At 46.8% G+C, this 12,127-nt stretch overlaps 1 protein-coding gene across 1 annotated transcript in view; it reads right to left on the bottom strand.

Annotated features, from left to right (window-relative positions):
* LOC141165382 (uncharacterized) overlaps window positions 1-9,694 on the bottom strand; it is a 43,343-nt gene extending 33,649 nt beyond the window's left edge. The window contains exon 1 of the mRNA XM_073650975.1: window positions 6,535-9,694. Coding sequence (XP_073507076.1) covers window positions 6,535-8,872 — 2,338 coding nt within the window. The 5' untranslated portion in view covers window positions 8,873-9,694. The remainder of the gene's footprint in view (window positions 1-6,534) is intronic.
* Window positions 9,695-12,127: the final 2,433 nt, after the last annotated feature.

The following is a 12,127-nucleotide window of genomic DNA, read 5'->3' as shown; positions in this document are numbered from 1 at the left end:
GGCTCATGTTGTATAGGGGGAGGCTGTGTGGGGCTCATACTGGACATGGGGAGGCTGTGTGGGGCTCATGCTGTATAGGGGGAGGCTGTGTGGGGCTCATGCTGGACATGGGGAGGCTGTGTGGGGCTCATGCTGTATAGGGGGAGTCTGTGTTGGGCTCATGCTGTATAGGGGGAGGCTGTGTGGGGCTCATGCTGTATAGGGGGAGGCTGTGTGGGGCTCATGCTGTATAGGTGGAGGCTGTGTGGGGCTCATGCTGTATAGGGGGAGGCTGTGTGGGGCTCATGTTGTATAGGGGGAGGCTGTGTGGGGCTCATGCTGTATAGGGGGAGGCTGTGTGGGGCTCATGCTGTATAGGGGGAGCCTGTGTGGGGCTCATGCTGTATAGGGGGAGGTTGTGTGGCGTTCATGCTGCATATAAGAGGCTGTGTGGGGCTCATGCTGTATAGAGGGAGGCTGTGGGGATCTCATGCTGTATAGGGGGAGGATGTGTGGGGCTCATGCTGTATAGTGGGAGGCTGTGTGGGGCTCTTGCTGTATAGAGGGAGGCTGTGGGGATCTCATGCTGTATAGGGGGAGGATGTGTGGGGCTCATGCTGTATAGGGGGAGGCTGTGTGGGGCTCATGCTGTATAGGGGGAGTCTGTGTGGGGCTCATGCTGTATAGGGGGAGGCTGTGTGGGGCTCATGCTGTATAGGGGGAGGCTGTGTGGGGCTCATGCTATATAGGGGGAGTCTGTGTGGGGCTTATGCTGTATAGGGGGAAGGTGTGTGGGGCTCATGCTGTATAGGGGAGGCTATGGGGATCTCATGCTGTATAGGGGAGGCTATGGGGCTCTCATGCTGTATAGGGCGAGGCTGTGTGGGGCTCATGCTGGACATGAGGAGGCTGTGTGGGGCTCATGCTGTATAGGGGGAGGCTGTGTGGGGCTCATGCTGTCTAGGGGGAGTCTGTGTGGGGCTCATGCTGTATAGAGGGGAAGGTGTGTGGGGCTCATGCTGTATAGGGGGAGGCTGTGTGGGGCTCATGCTGTATAGCGGGAGGCTGTGTGGGGCTCATGCTGTATAGGGGGAGCCTGTGTGGGGCTCATTCTGTATAGGGGGAGGCTGTGTGGGGCTCATGCTGTATAGGGGGAGGCTGTGTGGGGCTCATGCTGTATAGTGGGAGGCTGTGTGGGGCTCATGCTGTATAGGGGGAAGGTGTGTGGGGCTCATGCTGTATAGGGGGAGGCTGTGTGGGGCTCATGCTGTATAGGGGAGGCTGTGTAGGGCTCATGTTGTATAGGGGGAGGCTGTGTGGGGCTCATGCTGTATAGAGGGAGGCTGTGGGGGGCTCATGCTGTATAGGGGGAGGCTGTGTGGAACTCATGCTGGATAGGGGGAAGGTGTGTGGGGCTCATGCTGTATAGGGGGATGCTGTGTGGGGCTCATACTGTATAGGGGGAGGCTGTGTGGGGCTCATGCTGTATAGGGGAAGGTGTGTGGGGCACATGCTGTATAGGGGAAGGCTGTGTGGGGCTCATGCTGTATATAGGATGCTGTGTGGGGCTCATGCTGTATAGGGGAAGGTGTGTGGGGCTCATTCTGTATAGGGGGAGGCTGTGTGGGGCTCATGCTGTATAGGGGGAGGCTGTGTGGGGCTCATGCTGTATAGGGGGAAGGTGTGTGGGGCTCATACTGTATAGGGGAGGCTCTGTGGGGCTCTTGCTGTATAGGGGGAGGCTGTGTGGGGCTCATGCTGTATAGGGAGAGGCTGTGTGGGGCTCATGCTGTATAAGGGGAGGCTGTGTGGGGCTCATGCTGTATAGGGGGAGGCTGTGTGGGGCTCATGCTCTATAGGAGGAGGCTGTGTGGGACTCATGCTGTATAGGGGGAGGCTGTGTGGGACTCATGATGTAGAGGGGGAGCCTGTGTGGGACTCATGCTGTATAGGGGGAGGCTGTGTGGGGCTCATGCTGTATAGGGGGAAGGTGTGTGGGGCTCATGCTGTAGAGGGGGAGCCTGTGTGTGGCTCATGCTGTATAGGGGGAAGGTGTGTGGGACTCATGCTGTAGAGGGGGAGCCTGTGTGGGTCTCATGCTGTATAGGGGGAGGCTGTGTGGGGCTCATGCTGTATAGGGGGAGGCTGTGTGGGGCTCATGCTGTATAGGGGGAGGCTGTGTGGGGCTCATGCTGTATAGGGGGAGGCTGTGTGGGACTCATGCTGTAGAGGGGGAGCCTGTGTGGGGCTCATGCTGTATAGGGGGAGGCTGTGTGGGTCTCATGCTGTATATGGGGAGCCTGTGTGGGACTCATGCTGTATAGGGGGAGGCTGTGTGGGGCTCATGCTGTAGAGGGGGAGGCTGTGTGGGGCACATGCTGTATAGGGGGAGGCTGTGTGGGGTTCATGCTGTATAGGGGAAGCCTGTGTGGGACTCATGCTGGACATGGGGAGGCTGTGTGGGGCTCATGCTGTTTAGGGGGAGGCTGTGTGGGACTCATGCTGTATAGGGGGAGCCTGTGTGGGGCTCATGCTGTAGAGTGGGAGCCTGTGTGGGGATCATGCTGTTTAGGGGAGCCTGTGTGGGGCTCATGCTGTATTGGGGGAGGCTGTGGGGATCTCATGCTGTATAGGGGGAGGCTGTGTGGGGCTCATGCTGTATAGGGGGAGGCTGTGTGGAGCTCATGCTGTATAGGGGGAGGCTGTGTGGGGCTCATGCTGTATAGGAGGAAGCTGTGTGGGGCTCATGCTGTATAGGGGGAGGCTGTGGGGATCTCATGCTGTATAGGGGGAGGCTGTGTGGGGCTCATGCTGTATAGGGGGAGGCTGTGTGGGGCTCATGCTGTATAGGGGAGGCTGTGTAGGGCTCATGTTGTATAGGGGGAGGCTGTGTGGGGCTCATGCTGTATAGAGGGAGGCTGTGGGGGGCTCATGCTGTATAGGGGGAGGCTGTGTGGAACTCATGCTGGATAGGGGGAAGGTGTGTGGGGCTCATGCTGTATAGGGGGATGCTGTGTGGGGCTCATACTGTATAGGGGGAGGCTGTGTGGGGCTCATGCTGTATAGGGGAAGGTGTGTGGGGCACATGCTGTATAGGGGGAGGCTGTGTGGGGCTCATGCTGTATATAGGATGCTGTGTGGGGCTCATGCTGTATAGGGGAAGGTGTGTGGGGCTCATTCTGTATAGGGGGAGGCTGTGTGGGGCTCATGCTGTATAGGGGGAGGCTGTGTGGGGCTCATGCTGTATAGGGGGAAGGTGTGTGGGGCTCATACTGTATAGGGGAGGCTCTGTGGGGCTCTTGCTGTATAGGGGGAGGCTGTGTGGGGCTCATGCTGTATAGGGAGAGGCTGTGTGGGGCTCATGCTGTATAAGGGGAGGCTGTGTGGGGCTCATGCTGTATAGGGGGAGGCTGTGTGGGGCTCATGCTCTATAGGAGGAGGCTGTGTGGGACTCATGCTGTATAGGGGGAGGCTGTGTGGGACTCATGATGTAGAGGGGGAGCCTGTGTGGGACTCATGCTGTATAGGGGGAGGCTGTGTGGGGCTCATGCTGTATAGGGGGAAGGTGTGTGGGGCTCATGCTGTAGAGGGGGAGCCTGTGTGTGGCTCATGCTGTATAGGGGGAAGGTGTGTGGGACTCATGCTGTAGAGGGGGAGCCTGTGTGGGTCTCATGCTGTATAGGGGGAGGCTGTGTGGGGCTCATGCTGTATAGGGGGAGGCTGTGTGGGGCTCATGCTGTATAGGGGGAGGCTGTGTGGGGCTCATGCTGTATAGGGGGAGGCTGTGTGGGACTCATGCTGTAGAGGGGGAGCCTGTGTGGGGCTCATGCTGTATAGGGGGAGGCTGTGTGGGTCTCATGCTGTATATGGGGAGCCTGTGTGGGACTCATGCTGTATAGGGGGAGGCTGTGTGGGGCTCATGCTGTAGAGGGGGAGGCTGTGTGGGGCACATGCTGTATAGGGGGAGGCTGTGTGGGGTTCATGCTGTATAGGGGAAGCCTGTGTGGGACTCATGCTGGACATGGGGAGGCTGTGTGGGGCTCATGCTGTTTAGGGGGAGGCTGTGTGGGACTCATGCTGTATAGGGGGAGCCTGTGTGGGGCTCATGCTGTAGAGTGGGAGCCTGTGTGGGGATCATGCTGTTTAGGGGAGCCTGTGTGGGGCTCATGCTGTATTGGGGGAGGCTGTGGGGATCTCATGCTGTATAGGGGGAGGCTGTGTGGGGCTCATGCTGTATAGGGGGAGGCTGTGTGGAGCTCATGCTGTATAGGGGGAGGCTGTGTGGGGCTCATGCTGTATAGGAGGAAGCTGTGTGGGGCTCATGCTGTATAGGGGGAGGCTGTGTGGGGCTCATGCTGTATAGGGGGAAGCTGTGTGAGGCTCATTCTGTATAGGGGGAGGCTGTGTGGGGCTCATGCGGAACATGGAAAGGCTGTGTAGGGCTCATGCTGTATAGGGGAGGCTGTGGGGCTTTCAAGCTGTATAGGGAGAGGTTTGTGGGAGATTATGCTGTACATGAGGAGGCTGTGTGGGCTTCATGCTGTATATAGGAGGCTATATGGGGCTCATGCTGTATATATGGAGGCTATGTGGGGCTCACTCTGTATATAGGGAGGCTGTGAGGAGCTCATGTTGTATATAGGGAGGCTGAGTGGGGGCTCTTACACTATATAAGGGTCTGCAGGTGGGCTCATACGTTACATAGATGAGGCTGTATTCGAGTTCAAATGGTATATAGGAGGATGTCGGCATACTTAATTCTGCTCAATATTAAGTGATACAATTAATATTAATATAATTATTAACAATATAATTCTAATTAATATATCAATGTTAATATTGAGCAGCATTAATTTCAGCCTATAGTTTTGGCCCTCCACAACAGGCACTGTCTCTCATGTGGTGCCTCAGGAAAATTAATTGCTCATCCCTGACTCAGAAAATGCGCTGCAGTGGAGCCGGGGAAAGGTGAGTAGGAGTGTTTGTGGATGGATGGATTAGCAGCATGGATGGATTAGCAGCAAGGATGGATGAGCAGCATGGATAGATGGATGAGCAGCAAGCATGGATGGATGGATGAGTAGGATGGATAGGTGAGCAGCATGATGGATGGATAGATGAAGAGGATGGATGGGTGAGCAGCATGCATGGATGGATGGATGAGCAGCATGCATGGATGGATGGATGAGCAGCATGCATGGATGGATGAGCAGGATGGATGGATGGATGAGCAGCATGCATGGATGGATGAGCAGGATGGATGGATGGATGAGCAGGATGGATGGATGGATGAGCAGCATGCATGGATGGATCAGCATCATGGATGGATGAGCAGCATGGATAGATAGATAGATAGACAGATAGATGCATATGCCAGGCTGGGGGACCCATCCATCCATCCAGCCCTAATGTAGAGAGAGTGTCAGTCAGGGCCGGAGGCGCGATTACAGCGGATGCTCTGTATTTTCACAGCAATGACTGAACCCCCGACCCCATGACTGAAACCGAATGCTGGCGGGAAGAATAAAGTTAATTTTCTCCCCGCTTCACTTGGCTACATGCAGGCGCTGGGCAGAAGAATAATGCTATCAACCTGCAGATTAACCGCATATCTGCAGGTTAACAGCGTTATTTCTGGTGACAGGTGCCCTTTAATTTTGTAGTACAATACTTCAATAAAATGATGCCGGACTCAGTGTGTGTGTATACCAAGCTATCCGTCACCATTTTTTTTTATGACGCTGTGTCTGCGAATTTGCATATACAGTGTCTTCAATAAAATGTGTTAAAATGGCGCTGGATAGCTCGGTATCTGCATGCGCTGACTCGGTGCCATTTTATTGTAGTAATGTACTACAACATCAGCATAGCCGTGCGCATGCACCGCCCATCACCATTAACCGTATGGCCAGCGCAAGCGACCTGCTATGTTGACGTTGTAGTACATTACTTCAATAAAATGGCGCCGGAGTCAGTGCATGCAGATACCGATCTATCTGGTGCCATTTTAACACACTGTATATGCGAATTCGCAGACAGTGTCTTAAAAAAAAGAAAAAAAATGGTGCCGGAAATGTACCAATAAAAATGCTCTCCACCCGGGTGTAAAACGGGTTCAATAATTAGTATTTATATAAGTATGCATAACTGTGGTGTTTCGGATGAGACTCTTCACCTACACATAGGTAGTTCACTCACCACTGACAACAGCAAATGCCAATCTCAGCTATTGAATTGGGATGTTGACTGTATATTGCAGCAGAAGTTTATTGCTCATAGGTTGGGCACAGCTCCCAACCCAGTGATATAATTGAAAATGTACTAATTGTCAGATTCAAAAATTGCCAAAGTCAAAAATTTAATTTACCCCCCTCAAACTTGATGACTAGTTTCGTAATAATATCTTTATATATGTTTTCGATTTTATGTTGTTTTTTTTTATGACAGTGTATTATCAGCAAGTTAGTTAAAGAGAATTTACAAAAAGAAGTGACATTTGTCCGTATACTAATCTTGGATCTAGAATCACAGAAAACATCTGAGAAGTACAATTACCTTGTGGTGGTCTTGTGGTTGTTGTAGTAGTTGTAGAAGTAGTGGTTGTAGTAGTAGTGGTTGTCGTAGTAGTAGTGGTTGTAGTAGTAGGTGCAATTGTACCTTTAATCGTGGTAGGATTTGTTTCTTGTTTTGTTGGTTGGGGTGGCGAGGATGACACAGGAGGTTTAATTGTAGGAGGAGCGGTTGACACTGCTAAAGTTGTAACAATCACAGGAACTGTAGTTCTGGTGGAACCGGGCATCTGAGTTTGTGCTGTTGTGGTGTCACTTGGTCTGATAGTTGGTGAAGCCATCATGGTTGGAAATGATGTTTGTTTAGTTGTTATATCAGTCACAAGAGCGGTTTGTTCATGTGTTGTTTGAGTTACAAGGGATGACCCATGTTTCGTGGTAGAAGATCCATATGATAATTCCTTACTGGTTGCAATATTTACTGATGACTTTCCTAATGTTTCTGCTGTTTTTGTGTCAGTTGGCTGTAATGTTGTTGTACTCATTGACAAAGTCGTTCCTGAATGTTTTGTGGTAAAGATAGATGTACCTATGGTTATTACACCGGTTGGCGGTAGTGTTTTGGTAGCTGTCTCACTGATTTCAGGAGTTAGTTTTACTGTAGTTTTCAAACTTGTTATCAAAGTTATCGGCAATGTTCTTTCAGTTGTGACGTCTGTCACAAGACCTGTATGGGCATGTGTTGTGTGAGTCGAAATGAAAGATGTGTGTGTTACAGTAGTAGGTGCGATTGGAGTTGTCCTTATTGTAGCAGCAGTAACAGGGGATGTTCCTATGGTGGAAGTTGTTGCTGTTGTTTTATCAGTCACAAGAGCTGTTTGGTCATGTGTTGTTTCAGTTGCAAGAGAAGAGTCTGGTTTTGTTGTAGAAACAGCCCCAATTGATGGTGATGTTTCTGAAGTTGAAGTTTTTGTTACTGTATCTATTGTCGTATCACTCACAATACCTGTTTGCCCATGTGTTGTTTGAGTTACTGGAGAAGATTTAGGTTTTGATGTCAAATCAGTTCCAGTTGATGGCATTGCTCCTGTGGTTGAAGATTTTCCTAATGTTGCATCAGTTGTTTCATCAGTCAGAAATGCTGTTTGGCCATGTGTTGTTTGAGTTACTATAGAAGATTCAGGTGTTGTTGAAAGATTAGTCCCAAATGTTGATGTTGTTCCCAAGGTTGAATATTTTTCTAATGTTGTAGCACTTGTTTTATCTGTCACAAGAGTTGATTGAGCAAGTGTTGAATGAGACACCAGAGTTGATTCAAATCTTGTTGTAGAACCTGCTGGAGAAAGTTCTCCTACTGTTGAAGATGATAATTCAGATACTCCTAAGGAACCTACAGATGTCTGCACAATTGTTGATTTAGTAGAAGTAGGTTGCACTTCAGTTGTTACACTGGTTTCTTGACTTAATCTTGTTGTTTTCTCAGCTATTGTGGTTGTTGCAGAAGATGCTGGAAGAGTTTGTTTTGTTGTTACTTTAGACACAAAAGTGGTATCATCGGGTATAGGAGACACAACAGTTGAGCCCAATTTTGTGGTTGAAGGCACCTCTGATGATTCTTCATTTGTAGCAATAGTTGTTTTCAAAGTACCGGTTTCAGATGTTTTCACATCAGTTGTTGAAGTGGAGTGTTTTCTTGTTGACAAACCTGAAGATGGTTCAGGAGTTGTTAAATCAGAAGAAGTCAATGGTCCTTCTGTCATCTTAGTAGTTTCTGAAGTTAGTTTTAGTGTTGTTTTGTCAGTGTTTGAGCTTGTTGGTAATGTTTGATCAGTTTCTGTCTCAGTCACAAGAGCTGTTGCCAACTCTGTTGTAATGGTCATAAGAGTTGAACCTTGTTTTATGGTAGAAGCCACTTGTGATGTTTCGTCTCTCGTAGTAGCTGTTACTGGAAATGTATGTGATGTTGTTTGAGGTAATAGTGTAATTTCTGCAGTTTTACCTTCAGTAACAGCAGTTGAACTCAGTTGTGATGTTGTCCCTGGTTGTTTTGAGGTAGATAAGGATATCTGTAATGTTGTTGCATCAGTAGAGGGTGATGATTCTGTAGTTGTCTTAATCGTTTCTGTCTTCGAGTTTGTAGCTGTTTTGTCACTTACTGTTGTTTCTGAAGTCAATGTTAGTGATGGTTCAGTAGTTAAATCAGTTACATGATCTGTTTCTTCAAGTGTTGTCCCAGAGGTTTCTAATTTTGTGGAACCAGTGGCTAGAGATTCTAATGTTGATGTTGTTTCTGTTATACCAGCTACTAGACTTGTTTCTTGTTGTGTCATATCAGGTACAGAATACGTTTGGGTCAGTGGTATAGAAGAAACCTTGTCAGTCATTTGAGTAGTTTTTTGTGAAACACTTGTAGTTTTAGGCTCTGAAGAAGTTCCTCCTGTTGTTCTGATGGGAATGGATTGTGGAGTTGAAGTAGCTTCACGTGTTGTATCTGGAAGTGACGTTGTTTTAGTTATTTCAGTATCAGTGGAGATTGAATCAACTACTGTAGATGATTCTGCTGTTGTGGCATCCGTTTCTAATGATGCTATATCTGTGGTTACATCAGATGTTGGCGATGTTACTATTTCACCTGTTGTTTTGTCTGATATTAGACTTGTTTTGGTTGATTGTTCTGGTGATGAAGAGCTTTTTATAGTTGATATATCAACCACTTGAGATGTTTCTGGTTTTGAGTAATCTGTTGTTTTATCATATACTGGAGATGTTTCTGATGAAAATTCTGTTGCTGAAGATGTTTTTGTAGTTAGTTTAATTATTTGTGTTGTCTCTCCTGTTGTAGCGTCCGAAACCAGCGATGTCTCTCCCGTGGTAATAACATATAGTGGGGATGTTTCTGTTGATTTCTCAGATGATACAATTTCAGTTACAGTAGATGATCCTATTTCAGGTGTTATATCAGTTACAGGTGATGATCCTGTTTCAGGTGTTACATCAGTTACAGGTGATGATTCTGTTTCAGGTGTTACATCAGTTACAGGTGATGATCCTATTTCGGGTGTTACATCAGTTACAGGTGATGATCCTGTTTTGGGTGTTACATCAGTTACAGGTGATGATCCTGTTTCAGGTGTTACATCAGTTACAGGTGATGATCCTGTTTCAGGTGTTACATCAGTTACAGTAGATGATCCTATTTCAGGTGTTACATCAGTTACAGGTGATGATCCTGTTTCGGGTGTTACATCAGTTACAGGTGATGATCCTGTTTCAGGTGTTAGATCAGTTACAGGTGATGATCCTGTTTCAGGTGTTACATCAGTTACAGTAGATGATCCTATTTCAGGTGTTACATCAGTTACAGGTGATGATCCTGTTTCAGGTGTTACATCAGTTACAGGTGATGATCCTGTTTCAGGTGTTACATCAGTTACAGGCGATGATCCTGTTTCAGGTGTTACATCAGTTACAGGTGATGATCCTGTTTCAGGTGTTACATCAGTTACAGGTGATGATCCTGTTTCAGGTGTTACATCAGTTACAGGTGATGATCCTGTTTCGGGTGTTACATCAGTTACAGGTGATGATCCTGTTTCGGGTGTTACATCAGTTACTGGTGATGATCCTGTTTCAGGTGTTACATCAGTTACAGGTGATGATCCTGTTTCAGGTGTTACATCAGTTACAGTAGATGATCCTATTTCAGGTGTTACATCAGTTACAGGTGATGATCCTGTTTCAGGTGTTACATCAGTTACAGTAGATGATCCTATTTCAGGTGTTATATCAGTTACAGGTGATGATCCTGCTTCAGGTGTTACATCAGTTACAGGTGATGATCCTGTTTCAGGTGTTACATCAGTTACAGGTGATGATCCTGTTTCGGGTGTTACATCAGTTACAGGTGATGATCCTGTTTCAGGTTTTACATCAGTTACAGGTGATGATCCTGTTTCAGGTGTTACATCAGTTACAGTAGATGATCCTATTTCAGGTGTTACATCAGTTACAGGTGATGATCCTGTTTTAGGTGTTACATCAGTTACAGTAGATGATCCTATTTCAGGTGTTACATCAGTTACAGGTGATGATCCTGTTTCAGGTGTTACATCAGTTACAGTAGATGATCCTATTTCAGGTGTTACATCAGTTACAGGTGATGATCCTGTTTCAGGTATTACATCAGTTACAGGTGATGATCCTGTTTCAGGTATTACATCAGTTACAGGTGATGATCCTGTTTCAGGTGTTACATCAGTTACAGGTGATGATCCTGATTCGGGTGTCCCATCAGTTACAGGTGATGATCCTGTTTCAGGTGTTACATCAGTTACAGGTGATGATCCTGTTTCAGGTGTTACATCAGTTACAGGTGATGATGATCCTTTATCAGGTGATGTATCTGAAGTGTTTGGATAAAAAAAAAAGTGTTGTTACCATTTTGCAATAACTTGATAAGTTTGATCTCTGTAGTATGATCCACTTTTACATTGTAAACATTAGTGATTCGTAAACGTGCTCGGATAAGGGGTTATCCGAGCATGCTCGGGTGCTAACCTAGTATATTCGGAGTGCTCGAAAAACATGCTTGAGTTGCCGCAGCTGCTTGATTCACGGCTGATTGACAGCAGCAACCCATGCAGAGTTTGCCTGACAAACAGGCAATCCCTGCATGTGTCATCACTACTGCATGTGCATTATTACTAACTATCCGTATCAAATATTATATGCCTCTGGACTCTTAATGCATTCACTTTTTTGATTGTTTTATTTATTTTTAAATGTGTTCCTAATTGCTTTTGCAATTGGCTAAACATGTCCCAATACATGATGCATGAGATGACTAGATTTTAGTAATAAATAATAATATTAATAATAACTATCCTCACTCATGATTTGTAAATGTTGTATGTGTTTATGTGTTGGCACCCAATACTTGTCATGTAAATCGCTGCCGGTCAATGGTTTTCATGGCATTCTGGATAGTTTATTACATTTGTTTTTGAGATAAACGAACTAAATTCAAGTAAAAGAAAAAAGGAACATACCTGTATATAAAGTGCAGCCAACTGTACTCTATTATTTTATATTATACTGTACTAATACTCTATATTATGCCACCTGCCTTACTCTAACTGTTCAGTTACTCACCGTACGTTGTGTCTGAGTGTTCACTGACTGTAAAATCAGTACTGGTTGAATCCTCTGAGATCCCTGCACGTAAAAAGATTAATTTATTTATCAATTAATAGCACGGTCCTTCCAGACACTCACAATTAAAGAGGTTGTCCCAACTTGGACTTGATTCTTGGAGTTAGAACAACCTCATTAATTAGCCATAGCACTTTCATTGGAGTTTCTGTACATATATAGGCTTGAACTCTTTTTCCGAGAACGATTTGCAGCTTTGCCGTGATCTTCAGCCATACTATTCGTATGGGTGAATTACACTGAATCCATCTAGTTCACCTGTACAAACCACGTGGCCACCAATTTGTGGTAAAATAATGGCTTATCTTATGTACATTCGCCCCTATGCCTGTAAAGAAAAACACTATATTGAGAGCACAAATGTTTCCACAACCATTACCGTACACTGTAAATTTTACTTGAAAAATTAAATTCGAGAGATTCCATAT

This window comes from Phyllobates terribilis, unplaced genomic scaffold (assembly GCF_046119375.1).
Source record: "Phyllobates terribilis strain yellow unplaced genomic scaffold, ASM4611937v1 Scaffold_11__3_contigs__length_659146591, whole genome shotgun sequence".
Taxonomy (NCBI): Eukaryota; Metazoa; Chordata; class Amphibia; order Anura; family Dendrobatidae; genus Phyllobates; species Phyllobates terribilis.
This window is presented reverse-complemented; position numbering and strand designations above follow the sequence as displayed.